Source organism: Filicampus tigris, chromosome 21 (genome assembly GCF_054856515.1).
Source record: "Filicampus tigris isolate MCC_2025a chromosome 21, RoL_Ftig_1.0, whole genome shotgun sequence".
Classification (NCBI taxonomy): Eukaryota; Metazoa; Chordata; class Actinopteri; order Syngnathiformes; family Syngnathidae; genus Filicampus; species Filicampus tigris.
The window spans coordinates 14415001-14432500 of NC_141237.1; the positions used below are offsets into that span (position 1 = coordinate 14415001).

Genomic DNA, 17500 nt, shown 5'->3' on the forward strand with positions numbered 1-17500 from the left:
TTTTAATTGCTCTGTAGTTGACAACTTGCAGGATGTGACGTGTATGTATTACAAAGCTTATTACCAGCGAGAATATACATTTTAACAGACTTTGAAAAATCTTTGCACCCTGACGTTTAAAGGGGAAGTCAACGCAAACATTTTTTTCAAGAATATGTTCTATGCAAGCCCACTAGTTGAAACAAGGCATTCTGATAAATATTGCGTTTGTGGAATAAATGTTCATACACTCGTTTTCAGCCATCTCTGGGAGCGGCCATTTTGTCTTCTGTCGACTGAAAAGGACATCACGACTGCTCACAACAACCAATCACGGCTCAGATTCAGAAAACAGGTCAGCCGTGATTGGTCGTTGTGAGCAGTTGTGATGTCATTTTCAGTTGACATAAGACAAAATGGCCCCAGAGATGGCTAAAAACTAGTGCATTTTGCTGCTAAACTTATATTCTGGGAACATATTCTTGAAACAAATATGTTTGTGTTGACTTTCCCTTTAAGGCTTCTTATTGCGGTTGTCACCAGCACACTTGTGTCTCTTGACCTTATCCTTCCGTGAGAAGCCTTGGCCACAAACTGAGCAGCCAAAAGGTTTCTCACCAGTGTGGGCTCTTGTATGACGTATTAAATGTCCCTTCTGAGAGAAACTTTTGCCACAAACCTCACAGGAAAAGGGCTTCTCACCAGTGTGTATTCTTGTGTGTTTAGTAAGGTTTCCCATATGACAGAACCTTTGGCCACATTCTGAACAGGCAAAAGGTTTCTCACCAGTGTGAGTTCTTCTGTGATGATTTAAGTTCCCCTTCTTTGAGAATCTTTGGCTACAATCTGAACAGGCAAAAGGTTTCTCGCCAGCGTTGGTTCTGGTGTGTCTTATTAAATCTCCCTTCTGAGAGAAACTTTGTCCGTCTCCTTGCGATCCTCCCCAGTGGTCTCCATCTTCTGTTATGTGTTGACATGAATTGCAGCTTGGAGGCTCCGCCCATCTGAGAGCCTCACTTTGACTTGCATCTTCACTCTTCAAAGATACATTAGTTGAAGGCAACTTGAAGATATCCTGTTCCTCCTTGTCTTTGATAGAGGGGGGCTCTTTACTCTCCACTTTCATGCAGGGGTGCTCTCGTGCCTCCTCTTTTTTAACATAAGGGGACTGCTGTTCCTCTTCCACTTGAAAGTGGGGGATCTCTTTGTCTTCCTCTTCCTCTTTAATCTGAGGATGAAAACATTCACTGATGTCTGCAAGACACGAGAAGACAAACACATGGTATTATAGTTAATATTTATCATTAAGTTTATTAGGATGAGTTAAGATTACTACTTACTGTTTGGCACAAGCAAATTCACCTACTGATGCATTTTTTGGGGGTCAGACATTGCACCTTTTTGAGTGGTGACCCTGTCAAAAGTGCTACTGGCCTCGTATATGCATGACACAATGCAGTGAGTTTAAGTGATTTCATACTTACTGTCTTCGTATTGCATTTAAGCCGCTTTAAAAATTTATTAGCATGACTGCATCTATGATTGGTGTACTAACCACACTAAAGTCAAAGCATTACAACAGCAAAAGTTGATATTAAATAGATCTGGGCACTTGACCCTTTTCTGCCACTCCGTCCGCGACCTGGGAAAGATGCTAACGGAATAGGTTTATTTAAAGCTCATTAACTTGCTAATTTACTATTCAAATCCGCTGTGGACATGCTTCAAACATGCTTCAAAAGCGCCAGTAGTAGTTACCCAGCTGCGCGTACTTACTTCCATTGCGAGCCCTGGCGGGAACGCTGCGCACTGCACACGTTCGGTCTGAACGGAGACGAGCGTCGGCCACTTGCGATGTTGAACGCTTTTATTTTTGTTTGTTTTGCCAGTCGTCTTCTACCAAGCAAAAGCTCTCCCTCGAATGAAGCGGACACAGCATTCAAGTTTCAAATTTCCTGTGGTCAAACGCCAGCGCTCCTTCTTCCTCTCGTCTCATTCTTCTTCTCCTTCCTTTTCTTCTCCCCTCCATGCAAACCGAACGTGCGCAGTGCACAGTGTTCCCGCTGGGGCTCCCAATGCAAGTGTAACATATCGTCGCTGTCATGTGAAACACACACCATTTTTTCCATTTTATTTTCACATGAATCATGTTTCCGCGTCACATTAAAGTGAACATTTTTTTTTTAATTCCATAATTGGAGATAAGTGTTTTTCACAGGACAGCGACAATATGATTTAGTTGCCAATTGATATTTTCATTTTTATATAATCATTTTGGGATTGAAAAATAATAAATACAACATGATATATGCAAACTTATTTCTGGACAAATATATGAAAGAGAGAGAGAGGTGAATTAGAGAGAGGTTGTCCAACTTCAAAAAAGACGCAACGAAACACTGTCCTGCCGTGTCGGTTGATTTAGTAGGGATGACGCCAGAAGTGCATGAACTGGACCTTGAATTGGAACCTGCCATACCACGGCCTACGGAAAAGGTAGAACAACTTTTGAGGGTCACAAACAAGTAAATACGCGTAGTTGGGTAACTAGTGGCGCGTTTGAAGCGTTCAGAGGCATTTTTTGTCATTTGCCTATTTCAGGCTTCTTTATGCTCCTGCGGGCGACATCCGCGAGCCCGCCATTGCGGCAGTGGTGCGCGCAGTTTGACTTTATACTCGCGCGCAACCCACACGCGTTGTTTTGAAAATGTGTTCCAGTTTAATTCCAGGGGGGGAGTCTACGGCTACTGACAAAACACCGCAGGGCGGAATTTCCTCTGCCCTTTATGGCCAATTTTGGTCGCAATTTTTACTGCCGAGCAACGATCAAAAGGGCAGCGACAACAATGGATATCGTGCCTGCTGCAGCAAAGGGACCTAGATGACGAGATGATTCATTTAATTTAGTGCTGTTAAGCGATTAATTTTTTTAAACTAATTAATCGCAACATTTTCCCCTAATTGATTGCGATTAATCACATTTTTCAACTGCAATTTTTTTACGAAGCTTGGAACCAATATTTACTTGAGTAAAATCTTGGAATTAATATGGAAAAAAAAAAAAAGTATATTTCGATTCAAAGACTGTTCTAATAGCCTTCTGTTGAACAATACACCAAAGACGTACAACTAATATGGTATTTGAATTTGGCTTTGCAAGATGTGCAAATTATTTTGGCTTTCTCCAAAGAGGCGTCAAGCAACTTTTTAAAGTAAAACTACGTAAAAGTCAGACTTTGCGACTGACTCTCCTCTAACTTTGGCTGCACAGTGAGCAGAGGTCAGCTGCTACAGAAAGTAAATAAAACTGAGTTAACTGAGTAAATTTTTTTTAGTGCGTTAAATTCATCTCCAGAGTTAATGCTTTAATTTTGTCAGCCCTAATTTTATCGTATTGCGAAAACGATCTGGAAGGTGGCGGTGAAGGTGTTACATACGTGTGTAGCTTCTTTACAGTACTGTACACACACATACGTGACATAACACCCACGCCGCTGCCAAACTAGTTTGCTTTGCAGCATCAACGAACAGCATGGTGGATCCTCTCCTCCGTGGCAACAAATAAATTGCTGGGCCAAGCCAGGGGAAACTGTACGTCATCGCAACATGTGACATAATGGACCAGAGAGAATGCGTGCAGCGTCATATATGTAGCAACAATTTGTGACGTATGCGCGGCATGTGTTGCAGACCTGTCGCCCAGATGTCTCACAGCACAATGCGTCAGCCACGTGATGCAATGCGACATTTGTCACTCGTGCCGACATGGGATTATAACGAAACCTAAAGGAGCCTTTCGCCGAGGAGGTTGAGATAAACTTTGGCCGCCTCGTGACTACGTAACACGCATGAGGGTCGATTAGTGGGTCAGACTAAAATCCAACTCCACCCTTGCTTAGTCCGCCCCCTTTTAAAACGTGTCATCTCACGTCCTCCGTCCCAAAAATGGGCGTCCGCCACCATGGGCGGACCCCGATGGTATGGGGGTGTTGGCTATGCGTCCACATTAAGGTTGAGTGGATATAAATGATAATAAAATGATAAGAATGACAAAGATAGTATAATAAAGAGTAATAATTCAAACATTGATCATCGATTAATAATCAGTCCCACATTACATGGAATACAATCAGTAATCATGCACAGTAAGTATTTTCTAGTAAGGAATCATATTTGCATTGTCCAATCTTTCCTTATAACGGAATGTTATCCTTATGTGGGAAACGACTATGGTACATGTCCTGTATAAACGTGCAAGTATGTTAACAAAATACATGTATAACAAGTTAACACAAGCAATATAATAAGAATAAAATATTTATTAAATAAAAACTGCACTATAAAGTACAGGTATATGAACAAAATACAGTACAGTATAACAAACATGGTCCGAATACTGTTGAAAAAATATACTGTAGCACCAACGCAGTACAGTACTGTACTTAACTAGAGTAAACTGTACTGTATTTTAATGTTGACTTTTCTCAGACTTAGAAAAAAATGAATCTATTTTGAGTTGTTGTGTTGGCTTCATTCTTTGCTGTATGAAAATGTTTGTCTGCGTATCACAGTTTTGTTGTTAATTGCAAGTAACTGTCCCGTTGATCATCACTAATGTCTGGTGATTCTTGTGCATACAAAAGGACACGTTCATTTATGCCACTGTACTTCGTCCGTCGAGCCACAAGCAATTTCCTTTGAGCAGGCAAACTGCTGGAATCGTACTGAGCCAGAATCGATTCCTTGTTTTTCAAAGTCTCGTAGATTTGAGATTTTTCAACCCCAAGTGTCTCCTGGATGTTTTTTTACTTTGTGTCCGGCTTCGCTTAATCGGATGCATTTCACTCTCTCTTCCACGGTCATTACCGTTCTTCTTCGTTTGGACGCCATGAGCTACAGACGAAAATGTAAATTAATACATTTTAAATATTTTGCAATTTCAGCAAAACGCATGCCAAAGAAGTAACTTACATGTCGCCGTTTTTGATCCAATGATGGCGAAGCGTTCAAAGTTTTTCCATCGTATCAAGTGGGAACTGCTTGAGTTTGAGCTACTGCAGGCTTTGCGATGGCTTCCGGGTTCCGGATACAATACCGGAACTTCATTGTAAGGAATCAATCGTTAATGTAATATAGCAGTAGAAAATTTAATGCATACGTTTATTTTCCGAGTGAGGGAATTTTCGTTTGAACTAATGATGGCGGAGCGGTCAAAGTTTTTCCATAGTATAGAGCGGGGGACTGGTTGATTTTGCGCTACTGCGGGCTTCGCTATTATACGGGTTCTGCATACCGGAACTTCCGTTGTCAGGAATCGATCGTTAATGTAATATGGGAGTAGAAAATGTAATGCATACGTTGTTTTTCCGGGTGAGGGAATTTCCGTTTGACAGAGGTCCGTAGGTGGGAATACTTACTGTAAAACACAAGTTGGAATTGTTACAAAAGTCCAGACAACATCGTCATCAAAAATTACAATCTTGGATAAACAATAAAATTGTAAGGATTTAGATAGAGAGAAAATGATTGGGTATTAGATGATTAAATGTTAAAATGTTAAGTCTAGTTTAGGTGAACTTCAAGGGTGATCAATGCCGAAAAACACGAAGCCTAATTGTTGACAAGCTAATTTTGGAAAACGAAGAATTTAAGAGGCTGCGCAGTATGCGCAGTAGCGTGTCTCTTCTTAAGTTACCTTATCATCGCTACAATTTAGATGTGTCCAAAATGAAGAAATCCTTTTCACAGAGCGAAAAAGTGCAAACTAGAAAAAGGCAAAGATTCTTCTTCTCTGAAGGGCGTCTTCACACACTATTGGCCACACGCATGTTTGCTTTTATAACCTTTTCAGCAAAGTCATCATGAACAAACAGGAAAGTCCGGCCACATGATTTGATGGCCATGTGTTTCCCTGTTCTTCTGTTAAGTTAAGTTTAGTTAAGTTTTGAAAGTCCCATCCCATGACTTGCGATTAGGATTTTCTCCACCAGTCATCATCTTTTTTTACTTCAAATTCCGCAAAGTTAATTGTAACCTCGTGCTTCGGCTGCTGGCCAACTGTTTCCGGTAGTTGCTTTACAACAGTGGGGCCGACTCATACAACTTGCTTTTAAAACAAGTCTTCTACAAGGATCGCTCTCATGGTTCACCAACTTAACTTTTACAAAACACATATTACATTCTTACGCTCAAGCAGTAAGATATAATAAAAAATTATGTTTGTACAAATACTGCCACACTCCATCTCTCATGTAAGGAACATGTATAACATTGGTTACATTTCTTCACGCACGTGATACTTCTGAGAGTGTCAATACACATGGGCTAAATCTCTTTATCGGCTGTTACAAGCAATTTCTATTCTTACGTAAAACAATCATTCATGTTGTTATTGATTTACAACATTTGTTCAAAGAAAATGATTTAACAGTAATCACACTGTGTTGTCTTAAGAGTAAAACTCAATCGAAGGCATTTGTGGCATAATATGTCTTAGTATATTATGCTTTCCATCACTTTGTCATAATCCTTGTAATGCAATATTGATGAAATGAATATCACATTCTTATCTATACTGTTGCATTGAACTTTTGGCAACTCTCCTTTACTTAAGGCTTGGCCTGCACTGGCGAACTCTGGTGTCCAAATTTGGAATTTCAGTCTTATTCCTTTCCTATGGCTTAGCCCGTTACATTTAACCAATTGTACCATCACTTCACCTGACGTGGCGCACGCCATTCGACAGTTGTTACCAGAATCCTAAGCAACTGTCATTTCATTTTCATTCTCCAGAAGCCAACAAGTGCAGACTCCAGTCGCCAACTGGTCTCCAGGCCAGCCAGATTGGCGTTGACCTTCAAAAACCATTGAGATACTGGGACTACTTGCTTTTCTCTTTCTTGTTCTTCTTCGAATTCACCTTCTAGCTCTGTTGTTCTTTTCACATTTTCACATAGTGTAATAAAGGCCAGTTGAGCAAGTGGAACAAGTGATTTTAGTGATGATTGTGGAAAAGGACTGGGATTTCATAAGCAGTTTTTTTCTCACTCATTTTCCATTACGTACAATTAAAAACACAACCGAAACGCATAATGTTCACAAATGTTGTAACAAGCAAAGACAATTGACAATCTGATTTCATTTACATATTTGATTTTTTTTTTTTAACTTTAAAATCACAAAGACACAATGATTCTTTGTGTCTTCAATTCAATACATCACATTGTATATTACTTTTACAGCTTACCACAAAGGGTCAGTTCATTCAATTTCTCTCTTTTTTTTTTTTTTAAACACTCGTTTATCAACATGCTGTTTAGTGGAGAATCTTTAAGCATACACACTGCAACTGAAAGGTTTCTTCCCACTGTGTGTTCTGTTAAAATTGACTTTTGAGAGAAGCTTTTGCCACAAACTGAGCAGGAAAAAGGTTTTTCTCCACAGTGTATTCTTGTGTGTCGTTATAAACTTGCCTTTACAGAGAAGCTTTTGCCATAATCTAAGCAGGAAAAAGGGTTTTTCCCCACTGTGTGTGTGTGTGTTATGTATTCAGTTAAATTTGATTTTTGAGAGAAGCTTTTGCCACAATCTAAGTAGGATTAGGGTTTTCCCCATTGTGTGTTCGTGTGTGTAGTTTTAAACGTGACTTTTGAGAGAAGCTTTTGTCACAATCTGAGCAGGAAAACGTTTTTTCTCCACTGTGTGTTCTTGTGTGTTGTGTTAAATTTGACTTTTGAAAGAAGCTTTTTCCATCATCGTCATCATCAGGAGAGTGTAAAGATGTGTTATCACTCTGTGCTTGTGATGGCCCCCAGTGTTCGGCATCACTTTCTGTTTAAAAAAAAAAAAAACACTCGTGTTTATCAACATGCTGTTTAGTGGAGAATCTTTTAGCACACACACTGCAACTGAAAGGTTTCTTCCCACTGTGTGTTCTGTTAAACTTGACTTTACAGAGAAGCTTTTGCCACAAACTGAGCAGGAAAAAGGTTTTTCTCCACTGTGTGCTCTTGTGTGTCGTTTTAAACTCGACTTCAGGGAGAATCTTTTGCCACATTTTAAACAGGAAAAATGTTTTTCTCCACTGTGTGTTTTTATATGTTCAGTTAAATGTGATTTTTGAGAGAAGCTTTTGCCACAATCTAAGCAGGAAAAAGGTTTTTCTCCACTGTGTGTTCTTGTGTGTGTTTTTAAATGAGACTTTCGAGAGAAGCTTTTTCCACAAACTGAACAGGAAACCGTTTTTTCTCCACTGTGTGTTCTTGCATGTCCTTTTAAATTTGATTTATGAGTGAAGCTTTGGCGGCACGGTGGTCGACTGGTTAGCACGTCCGCCTCACAGTTCAGAGGTCGTGGGTTCGATCCCGGCTCCGGCCTCCCTGTGTGGAGTTTGCATGTTCTCCCCGTGCCTGCGTGGGTTTTCTCCGGGCACTCCGGTTTCCTCCCACATTCCAAAAAACGTGCATGGTAAGTTGATTGGATACTCTAAATTGCCCCTAGGTGTGATTGTGAGTGCGGATGTTTGTCTCTGTGTGCCCTGCGATTGGCTGGCAACCAGTTCAGGGTGTCCCCCGCCTACTGCCCAAAGACAGCTGGGATAGGCTCCAGCACGCCCCGCGACCCTTGTGAGGAGAAGCGGTACAGATAATGGATGGATGGATGAGTGAAGCTTTGGCCACAAACTGAGCAGGAAATTTTGTTTTCTCTGTGTGTTCTTGTGTGCACTTTTAAAGACCACTTTGAACATAACGATTTCCCACACTGAGAATATTCCCAGCATTTTTCATCAGTGTGACATCACCTCTCTCTTGTTCATAATCATCATCATCATCATCATCATGAGAGTGTGATGATGTCTTATCAGTCTGTGCTTGCGATGGTCCCCAGTGTTCTGCATCACCTTCTGTTGTCATTTGTTGACTTGAGCTGCTCTTTGCAGGCTCCGCCCCGTTGTCCTCCTCAATCTTTTCTTCATTTTCAATCTTTAAAGGGACAAAGGTCAGTGGTGATCTGTTCTCCTCCTCCTCCTGCTCCTCCTTTTTAATGTGAAAGGGCTTTTCCTCCTCCTCCTTTTTAATGTGTTGCTCGGGATGAAGATATTTTTCACTGACATCTGCAGGACACAAATAGAAAAAACAAGGCTTGAAATAACCTTTTTTCTTTGATGGGCAATTTTTCCAAACAATGACATTTGAGGAGCAAAATTACTATTTTTGAGGAGCTTTTTTACCCTGTTAATCCCAGGGACCTGAAGCAAGGGTTTCATTAATCAATAAAAATACAACAGTCTACAACGGCGCAAATCGTGTAGGGTTGTCACGATACCAAATTTCTGTTTCAATACAGATATCAATATGTACTTTGATACTTTTCGATACTTTTTGCAAACAGGTGAAACACTCAAATGTTAATATTTAACCTTTATTTTAAAACAGACTTTGGGAACAATAACTTTAATAGCTTCCTTTACTGAATATTTTGGCACTTGATCCATACAGATAAACTCTGCAACTGCCCTGTTGAGCCTTTTAGCATCTTTGCTGTCCTTTGGGTACATCATATGCTGTTGAAAGACATCTTGGACAGTAGGTTGCTTCTGAGTGGGTGGTGTCACCCTCTGTGAGCCAGTAGCACTAGAATTTTGTTGTTGGTTGAGGGAGAAGGTACAGTATTTTAATTAACTTGATCATTTTAATTTGAATGCCATTGCTTTATTTTTCTTGTTCTTATTCAATGGGTTTGTGTTTTGAAACCATACATGAAATATTTAATGGACATAACTAGAAAAATAAATTGAGGCTCATTACATCATCTAGGATAGGATTAGATACTGTGGGCTAATAAAATGTTTTACAAAAACGTGTTTCAATATAATATTTAATTTATATAATGCACTGCCTTTATACCTCATTGGTTAATTAAATATTTTAAGATTGTAATTACATTATTACAAATATATTTTATTTATATATTAACCATGGACATGTTCAGGGGTTGAAAGGGTCTTTTTGGCATACCAAACAACTGGCGAGTAGATGGAAAATTTCTACTAGACAGATTTTTTTTTTTTTTAACCAGAAAAAAAATTGTAATATGAAAAGTAATATAAAATTGTTATTTGTTAGAATTCTTTTTTCACATGTAGGTCTGTCTAAATTGATTTTCAATCAAAGCAATCGCATTGTGTCGCTTCACAATATTTTATTAAAAGTTTCTACACAAGAAAGATATGATGGACTTTACACTCTAAAAACAGTTGGGTTATTTCATTAACCAAATTTTTGGATTGTTTGTGTTGGGTCAAAATTCTGGGTTATTTCTTATAAATTAACCCAATTGTTGGTTTAAATTAACTATATATTGGGTTATACACCAGTAATGTTTTATGTTGGGTCAAAAATCAACCTTAAAGGCCCATACACAGGTGCCAGATGTACACTTTAAGTAAAACTGCCGGCCATAAAAGCCACCGACATACTGTTCATGTCGACACACGCAGCATCGTGGTCAAGTCAACGACGCTTTTGACATTTGGATTTCTTCATTTATCACACTGTTTTGGTAAGTACTTCAGACGTTGTAATTGTGTTTTGAAAACAAGTTGCTTGTGACTGAGCGTGTGTTGGACAGGACGAGTACTGGAATCATTAAAAAAAAAAAAAAAGGCATTGGTCTGCCGCCATTGTAGGATGTGACACCTCACAAGAACTGTACGTTCTCCAAATGTTCCATATTAACTTTGTGTTTACTGTAATCCATAGGAAGATTTCTATGATTACCAGAGTGGCTCTGGTTACCTTGCTTGGAGATTGAAAACTGTTGAGCGCAACTCTCCTCAAGAGGTCAATATCTCAACTAGGCCTGTCAACAATAACGCGTTAACAGCTGTGATTAACCATAAAACTAAGTTTGACCGCAACTAGTTCCCGTAGTCTCCCTACGCGGATGTTTACGTCCCTGAGGTGAAATGCTGACCAATGCTACGTTTGTTGCACTAACAGGAGACCACTGGACATCAGTAAGCAACCATAACTACCTCGGTGTAATGGCACACCTGATTGATAGCTGGCGGCTCCACTCATTTGCTCTATGTGTAGTGAAAACAGATGAAAGACATTTCGCCGACAAATGTGCTCTGCAGTTTCTGGATGTTGCAAAAGAGTGGGGGATAACAGACAAAGTTACCACCATAGGAACAGATAGTGCTCAAAATATGGTGGCAGCAGCCAGGAGTCTACCATTTGAGCACCTACCGTGTGCCGCGCACATGATACAACGGGTTATCACGGTGTCCCTCCGCGACAGTGGGTTTTACTGTGCTTTAGCCAAGTGCCGTAAAATAGTCGGGCATTTTAAACACAGTCCTGCAAATGCAGCAGAGCTAAAAATTCAGCAAGCCCGCCATGGACTTACAGAAGAGTCACTTGTACGGGATGTACCCACTAGAAATGATTAAACGTGTCCAACGCAACAAAGAGCCCCTGAATGCAACCCTGGCCCACCAGAGACACACTTTTGCCATGCTAACCCCAAGTGAATATGACAGGATAGCAAGGTTGGAGACATTGCTCGAGCCTGTTGATTTCTATATTCTCTCTGAATTGATTTTAATTTTTTAAAATGTGATTTGTCACAACATTATGTTAAAAAATATTTTATGCTAGTCCACTGAATTGATGTTTGTCATAAAAAAAATGCTGTCGATACAATACTAATGTTCTTTTTTTTTAAGTAAATTTGAAGGTACATAACAGAACTTTTGGGGGGTGAGAAATATGTGTCCTGCTCTGTGGTCCTGCCTGCCCTCTGCCATCTCGTGCGCACAATGGAGATTACATATCTTGACCCTGCCTACATCGCACGCTTCAAAGCTGCATTTACAGAGGACCTCAATAAACGAAAAGATGCCTACCCAAAGCAGAGAGGAAAAGTGTGTGGCAGAAGCTGAGTGAGATGCTGGAAGCCGATGAACCTGCATCCCAGCTCTGCAGTGAAGATGCAGAATTTGAGCCACCAAAGAAGAAGACTGCTCTCTTATCGGCTGGGCCGAGAATTCGATATCGATATGTATGATTGACACGTGATCGATACCAATAGAAAATGCCTTCGATAAAGCGTTCGATAGAAAAAAAGAAAAACAAACACGATCGCAGCATGGTGCATGATGTAGGCAGCGCGCTTCCGCCTCCAAACATGAAGAAGAAGCATTTAAACCTAAGAAGAAGCAGCTTTTAAACCAACGAGGAAGAAGCTCTTAACTCAATGGAGCATGCTTGCGGGCCCGGCGGCCGTGCGCTACGCTTGGGGGGCCGGCGGCCGTGCGCTACGCTCGCGGGTCCGGCGGCCGTGCGCTATGCTCGCGTCCAGCGAGCGAGCGCCGTAACTTTGCTCAAATAAATGACCACTCGACTCAGTACAACTCTTACAATTGAATTATATTATGCATGATAACCCTATTAAAAACCCGTGGATGGAGCCATGGTGTACAAGTAGAGGAGTTCTTGTCTTTGACATGCTAGCAGTAGTTAGCCTTATCCGACACCGGTATCGCACTCAAGGTAAAATCAAGCAAGTAAAATATGAACGGACTATGGCAATAATGAGTCCGCTAAAAAGATAAAGTAGTCCTAAGACGGTTGGTCAACGATGATGCATGCACTGCAAGAGAGTATTCGTTCACTTACATTGGATGAACATTGAATGAAGGCTAATATATGTGTCACCATCTGCTTTGGGGTAGACCTAATTAAAATAAGCATTTACAATGCACTGATGGAGGACAAACTACACATTACACTACATAACGATGTACAAAAAACAGTTAACTGTTATTCAAAGAAAATGTTTAAAACGAAATCAATAATTATCAATATTGACTGATATGAAATACTTAGATTGTGACAGTTTTTCAAACATTCCTCAGCCCTTCTAAGCACATTATCTTTAAAATGGAGTTTATTTCATCTTTATATCGACCAGTTTATTTCACTCTTTCATTACATTGATCTCTTATTAAAGGTTATTTATTATGTTAAAATAAAATAACCTAAATGAATTTTTCTTTGGGTCATTATTTAAAAAAAAAGAAAAAAAATGCAATATATATTTATATTGACCAATATGAAACACTTATATCGTGATATACTTTTCAGTCATATCGCCCAGCCCTACAGAACTTATGGGGTCGGAGTCAGATTCTGATGAGGACGCACCTTCCAGTGACAAAACACTAGATGGGTACAAGGCAGAGCCCAGTGTCAGTATTGACTCATGTCCTCTACAGTGGTCGTATGCACACAGTGGTGCCCACAGTAAGCAGGCCCACCTTGCACAAAAGTATCTGGCCACGCCTGCTACAACAGTACCCTGTGAGAGACTATTTTCTTTGGCAGGGCACATTGTTCAAAAGAAAAGGTCCGCTCTGTTGTCTGAAAATGTCAACAAGTTAGTCTGCCTGAGCAGCTGGTTAAAAATAGAATATTATCTGGCTGACTTGACATGTTTCATAACAACTATACACACAGTTTAGAGTTGTTGTTTTTTTTTTTACGAACAAGTGTGATAAAGGACAATTTATTTTGTGTATTATGACACAGTTTTGACATATACCGGTACTATATTCAGCCCTCAGGCCAATTATTGCAAATGCTGCATTTGTTTGAAATGTTCAATTTAACAGACATCAGACAAGTTGTTTATGTGCTTTGAAGCACCAGCTATTGTATATTGTATGTGCTTGTCTGCTCCTTAAGTTGGCAGTTCATTGTGGGCAATGCCAAACACTACTTGAGACACATAACTCTGTTATGTATTTGTATTTTTCCCATTCAAACACAATACCTCTTATCTTAGAACAGATTTTAAGTTAATTTTAATATTTCATTTGACAGATTTTATCTAAAGTGCGAACTAATTCAGTCCCAGGGAAATGTGATTAATCATGATTAAGTTAATCATACCTCTACTGTGTGATTAATCATGATTAATCACACAGTAGAGGTATGATTAACTTGATTAAATGTTTTAATCGCTTGACAGCCCTAATCTCAACACATTTTTCAAGATGTACCCACAACTCATCACAGCCCGTGTGAAAGTGTGAGACAGTTGCTTTTGTAGTCAAGGTGAGTCCAAACTTTAAAGTAAATTCAAAATGGCGGACTTCCTCTTAGGTTTAGGTACCAAGAGGCTTTTCTGTAGGTCTCTCTTTGTTTTATATACTCACAAATCTTTGTATATGTTGGTGAAGCTTGCAACCGGGGCCACTTTTTAAACATTTTCTAGGGGGCGGTAGCAAGCCATCCTTTGAAAGATTGCACAATTGAATAATTAATTATTGATTAATTTACCAGGCCTTCTATGTGTGCAAAGTTTCATGAGTTTCCGCGCATGTTTACATTCTCAAAATTAGCATTGTGTTCTTGGCAAAATGCATTACCATGGCAACACCTTTTTGCAAAAAATCTCAAACTTCGTGTTTTAACATCATGAAGGCCTAAACACTCTTCCGAGCAAATATGAGGGAGAGCTGGCTAACCTGCCAGGAGAGAAACATGAAAGAATAAAACATGTACTTCATCTAGACAATAGGTGGCGCTCCCACTACGATGAAAAGTTAGTTCGTAGATGTGTTCAGGTGTAAACTGTCATCAAATGTGTGAAATTTTGACACGACATTATCATGTGGATCACATTACAGCTGCTTTTAAAGTCAAAAGTCAATGTAATTCCGAATTGTAAAGTAAATTCAAAATGGCGGACTTCCTGTTAGGTTTAGCACATAGCTCCAAGAGACATTTTTGTAGGTGTTGACCTGTTAGATATACCACCAAATGTTCGTAGATATATAGGTGAAACGTACAACCGGGGCTGATTTTTTAAAAAAATCTAGAGGGCGCTAGTGAGCCATTTTTGAAACAATTGCAACTTAAAACAACAAAAAAAGATTATTTCACCAGGTCTGATGTGTGTGCAAAGTTTCGTGAGATTTTATGCATGTTTAGACCGTCAAAATCAGCGTAGTTTTATTTGCGAACTGCCCCTTGCCATGGCGACAGCTTTTTACGAAAAATCACAAATATCGTATTTTAACATCAGGAAGGTCTGCAGAGTCTTTCGAGCAATTCTGAGGTCGACCTGGTTAACTTGCGAGGAGAAAAGGATCAAAGAATAAAACATGTACTTCCCATAGCCAGTAGGTGGCGCTACCAATACGATGAAAAATAAGTTTGGAGATGTCTTCAGGATTGGACTTTTATCAAATGTCAGTAGATTTTTAGAAGAAATTATCACGTGGGTCAAGTTCCGGGGGCTATTTTAATCAGAGCAAATTCATACTTTAAATTTAATTCAAAATGGCCGACTTCCTGTTTGGTTTAGCATATGGCTCCAAGAGACTTTTTTGTAGGCCTTGAACTGCTACACATACCACCAAAGTTTCGTCGACCTAGGTGAAAAGTACAACCAGGACTGAATTTAAAAAAATTTCTAAGGGGCGCTAGGGAGCCATTTCTTACAAATCGCACAAAAAAATAAAAAAATATTGATGATTTCGCCAGGCCTGATGTATGTGCAAAGTTTCGTGAGATTCCGAGCATGTTCAGACCCTCAGAATGAGCGTTGTTTCTTTGGCGAACTGCGTGTTGCCATGGCAACAGCTTTTCACAAAAAAATCACAAATATCGGATTTTAACATCAGGAAGGTCTACAGAGTCTTCCGAGCAATTCTGAGGTCGACCTGGTTAAGCTGCGAGGAGAAAAAGATCAAAGAAAAAAACATGTATTTCCTTTAGCCAGTAGGTGGCGCTACCACTACGATGAAAAATAAGTTCGTAGATGTCTTCAGCTCTTGGCTATCATCAAATATGAAACATTTCGAGAGATTTGGATGATCTGAGTCAAGTTAAAACTGTATTTATTGTCACGTTGAATAATCAGATTTTGCGGCACCGTCAAGGCCACGCCCTTCACTGAAAAGTCACAATATTCGGCGTGGAGCAAGATCAATGTCTTGAGGCTTTTCCGACAAATTTTCAGTCTGATTCGTTCAACGGGCTCCGTGCGGTAAATAGAAATGTAAAAGATGACAATTTTTGTTGCCACTAGGTGGTGCTATATGTATAAAGGAATATCATTATATAGATGTCTTCAGGTCGCGACTCTTTACATACAGGTGAAGTTTGGGATTTTTTTTAGCATGTGCAGAGGCGTTATCAAGGTTTTTCTCCTGTATGGCGAAGGAAAAAAATTACGCAAAATTTGAATGCCCTCCCCATCATATAGTTTATCGAAAACTCAAAAAAAAATTCCCAGCGTTTGCCCCAGGTCTTAAGATGATATATCCGAAGTTTGACGTCAATTGGAATAATCCTCCGGGACATGGGTGCAAAAGTATGCACCCTGTAAACGTGCAAAAATGATCCAAAATTGGACATTCAAAAATTCATAGCTCACTTCCTGTACACTTTAGACTATGGCTGTAATGGACTTTTTTGTACGTCTCGGGGTGCTACACGTGCCTGCCAATTTTCGTAGCCTAGGTCAAACGGGCTGGAATTCTATTTTGTTTTCCTACTCTAGGTGGTGCAACAGTGCCATTTCTTTTGCGTTGTTTACGCCGACTTTAAAATATCAAATTTTTCGCAAGACTGCAAAGTTTGGTGAGTTTTCGTGCATGTTTAGGGGTCAAAAAATGCGATCATTTGGTCAGAAAAATAACAAATAATAATAATAATAATAATAATAATAATAATAATTTCGACAAAACCAATGGGGTCTGCAGCTTTCGCTGCTCGGGCCCTAACTACAGCTGCAAGCAGCTATAAAGGGCCCTCGCAGCCCTGGCAACGTTGGGGTACTGACACATTGGGATGCTCACTCATCTGAATTGAATTATCGAAATTATCACGTGGATAAAGTTACAGCAGCTTTTGTAGTCAAGGTGAGTCCAAACTTTAAAGTAAATTAAAAATGGCGGACTTCCTCTTAGGTTTATTATATGGCATCAAGTGGCTTTTTTGTAGGTCTCTTTCTGTTTTGGTGAAGTGTACAACCGGGGCCATTTTTTAAACCTTTTCTAGGGGGCGGTAGCGAGCCACCTTTGAAAGATTGCACAATTGAATAATTAATTATTGATTAATTTACCAGGCCTTCTATGTGTGCAAAGTTTCATGAATTTTCATGCATGTTTACATTCTCAAAATCAGCATTGTGTTATTGGCAAACTGCATTACCATGGTGTAAGAATAATAATGCATTTTATTATTCAGGTGTTTGATTTTTATCATTAGGCCAACTTGCTTGGTGTGCTTTGCTTTCACATATGTATGTTAATTTCTCACACACACACAAACACATCATAATAAGATAACGCTTAGACAATGTGTACACGTGAAAGACATGGCAAGTACTTTTCATGATGGAATAACGCTTAGACAACATGTACACAAACGGGGTAGCAAGAGAAGGTTACATTTTTCTCAAACAGTAATGAGACAAAGCACACACACACACACACACCCCC

At 39.6% G+C, this 17500-nt stretch overlaps 1 protein-coding gene across 3 annotated transcripts in view; it reads right to left on the reverse strand.

Annotated features, from left to right (window-relative positions):
- Nucleotides 1–383: 383 nt before the first annotated feature.
- Nucleotides 384–17500, reverse strand: part of LOC147127737 (uncharacterized) — a 26604-nt gene continuing 9487 nt past the window's right edge. Inside the window, exons 2-4 of one of the 3 annotated variants that reach the window (XM_086020388.1) lie at nt 8780–9091; nt 5337–5395; nt 672–1233 (exon numbers count right to left, since the gene is read on the reverse strand). In XM_086020388.1, coding sequence (XP_085876514.1) covers nt 1102–1233; nt 5337–5395; nt 8780–9091 — 503 coding nt within the window. In that variant the 3' untranslated portion in view covers nt 672–1101. Of the gene's footprint in view, nt 1234–5336; nt 5396–6955; nt 7810–8779; nt 9092–17500 lie in introns of those variants that run through there. The other 2 variants (XM_086020387.1, XR_015084180.1) reach the window with 2 other exon arrangements.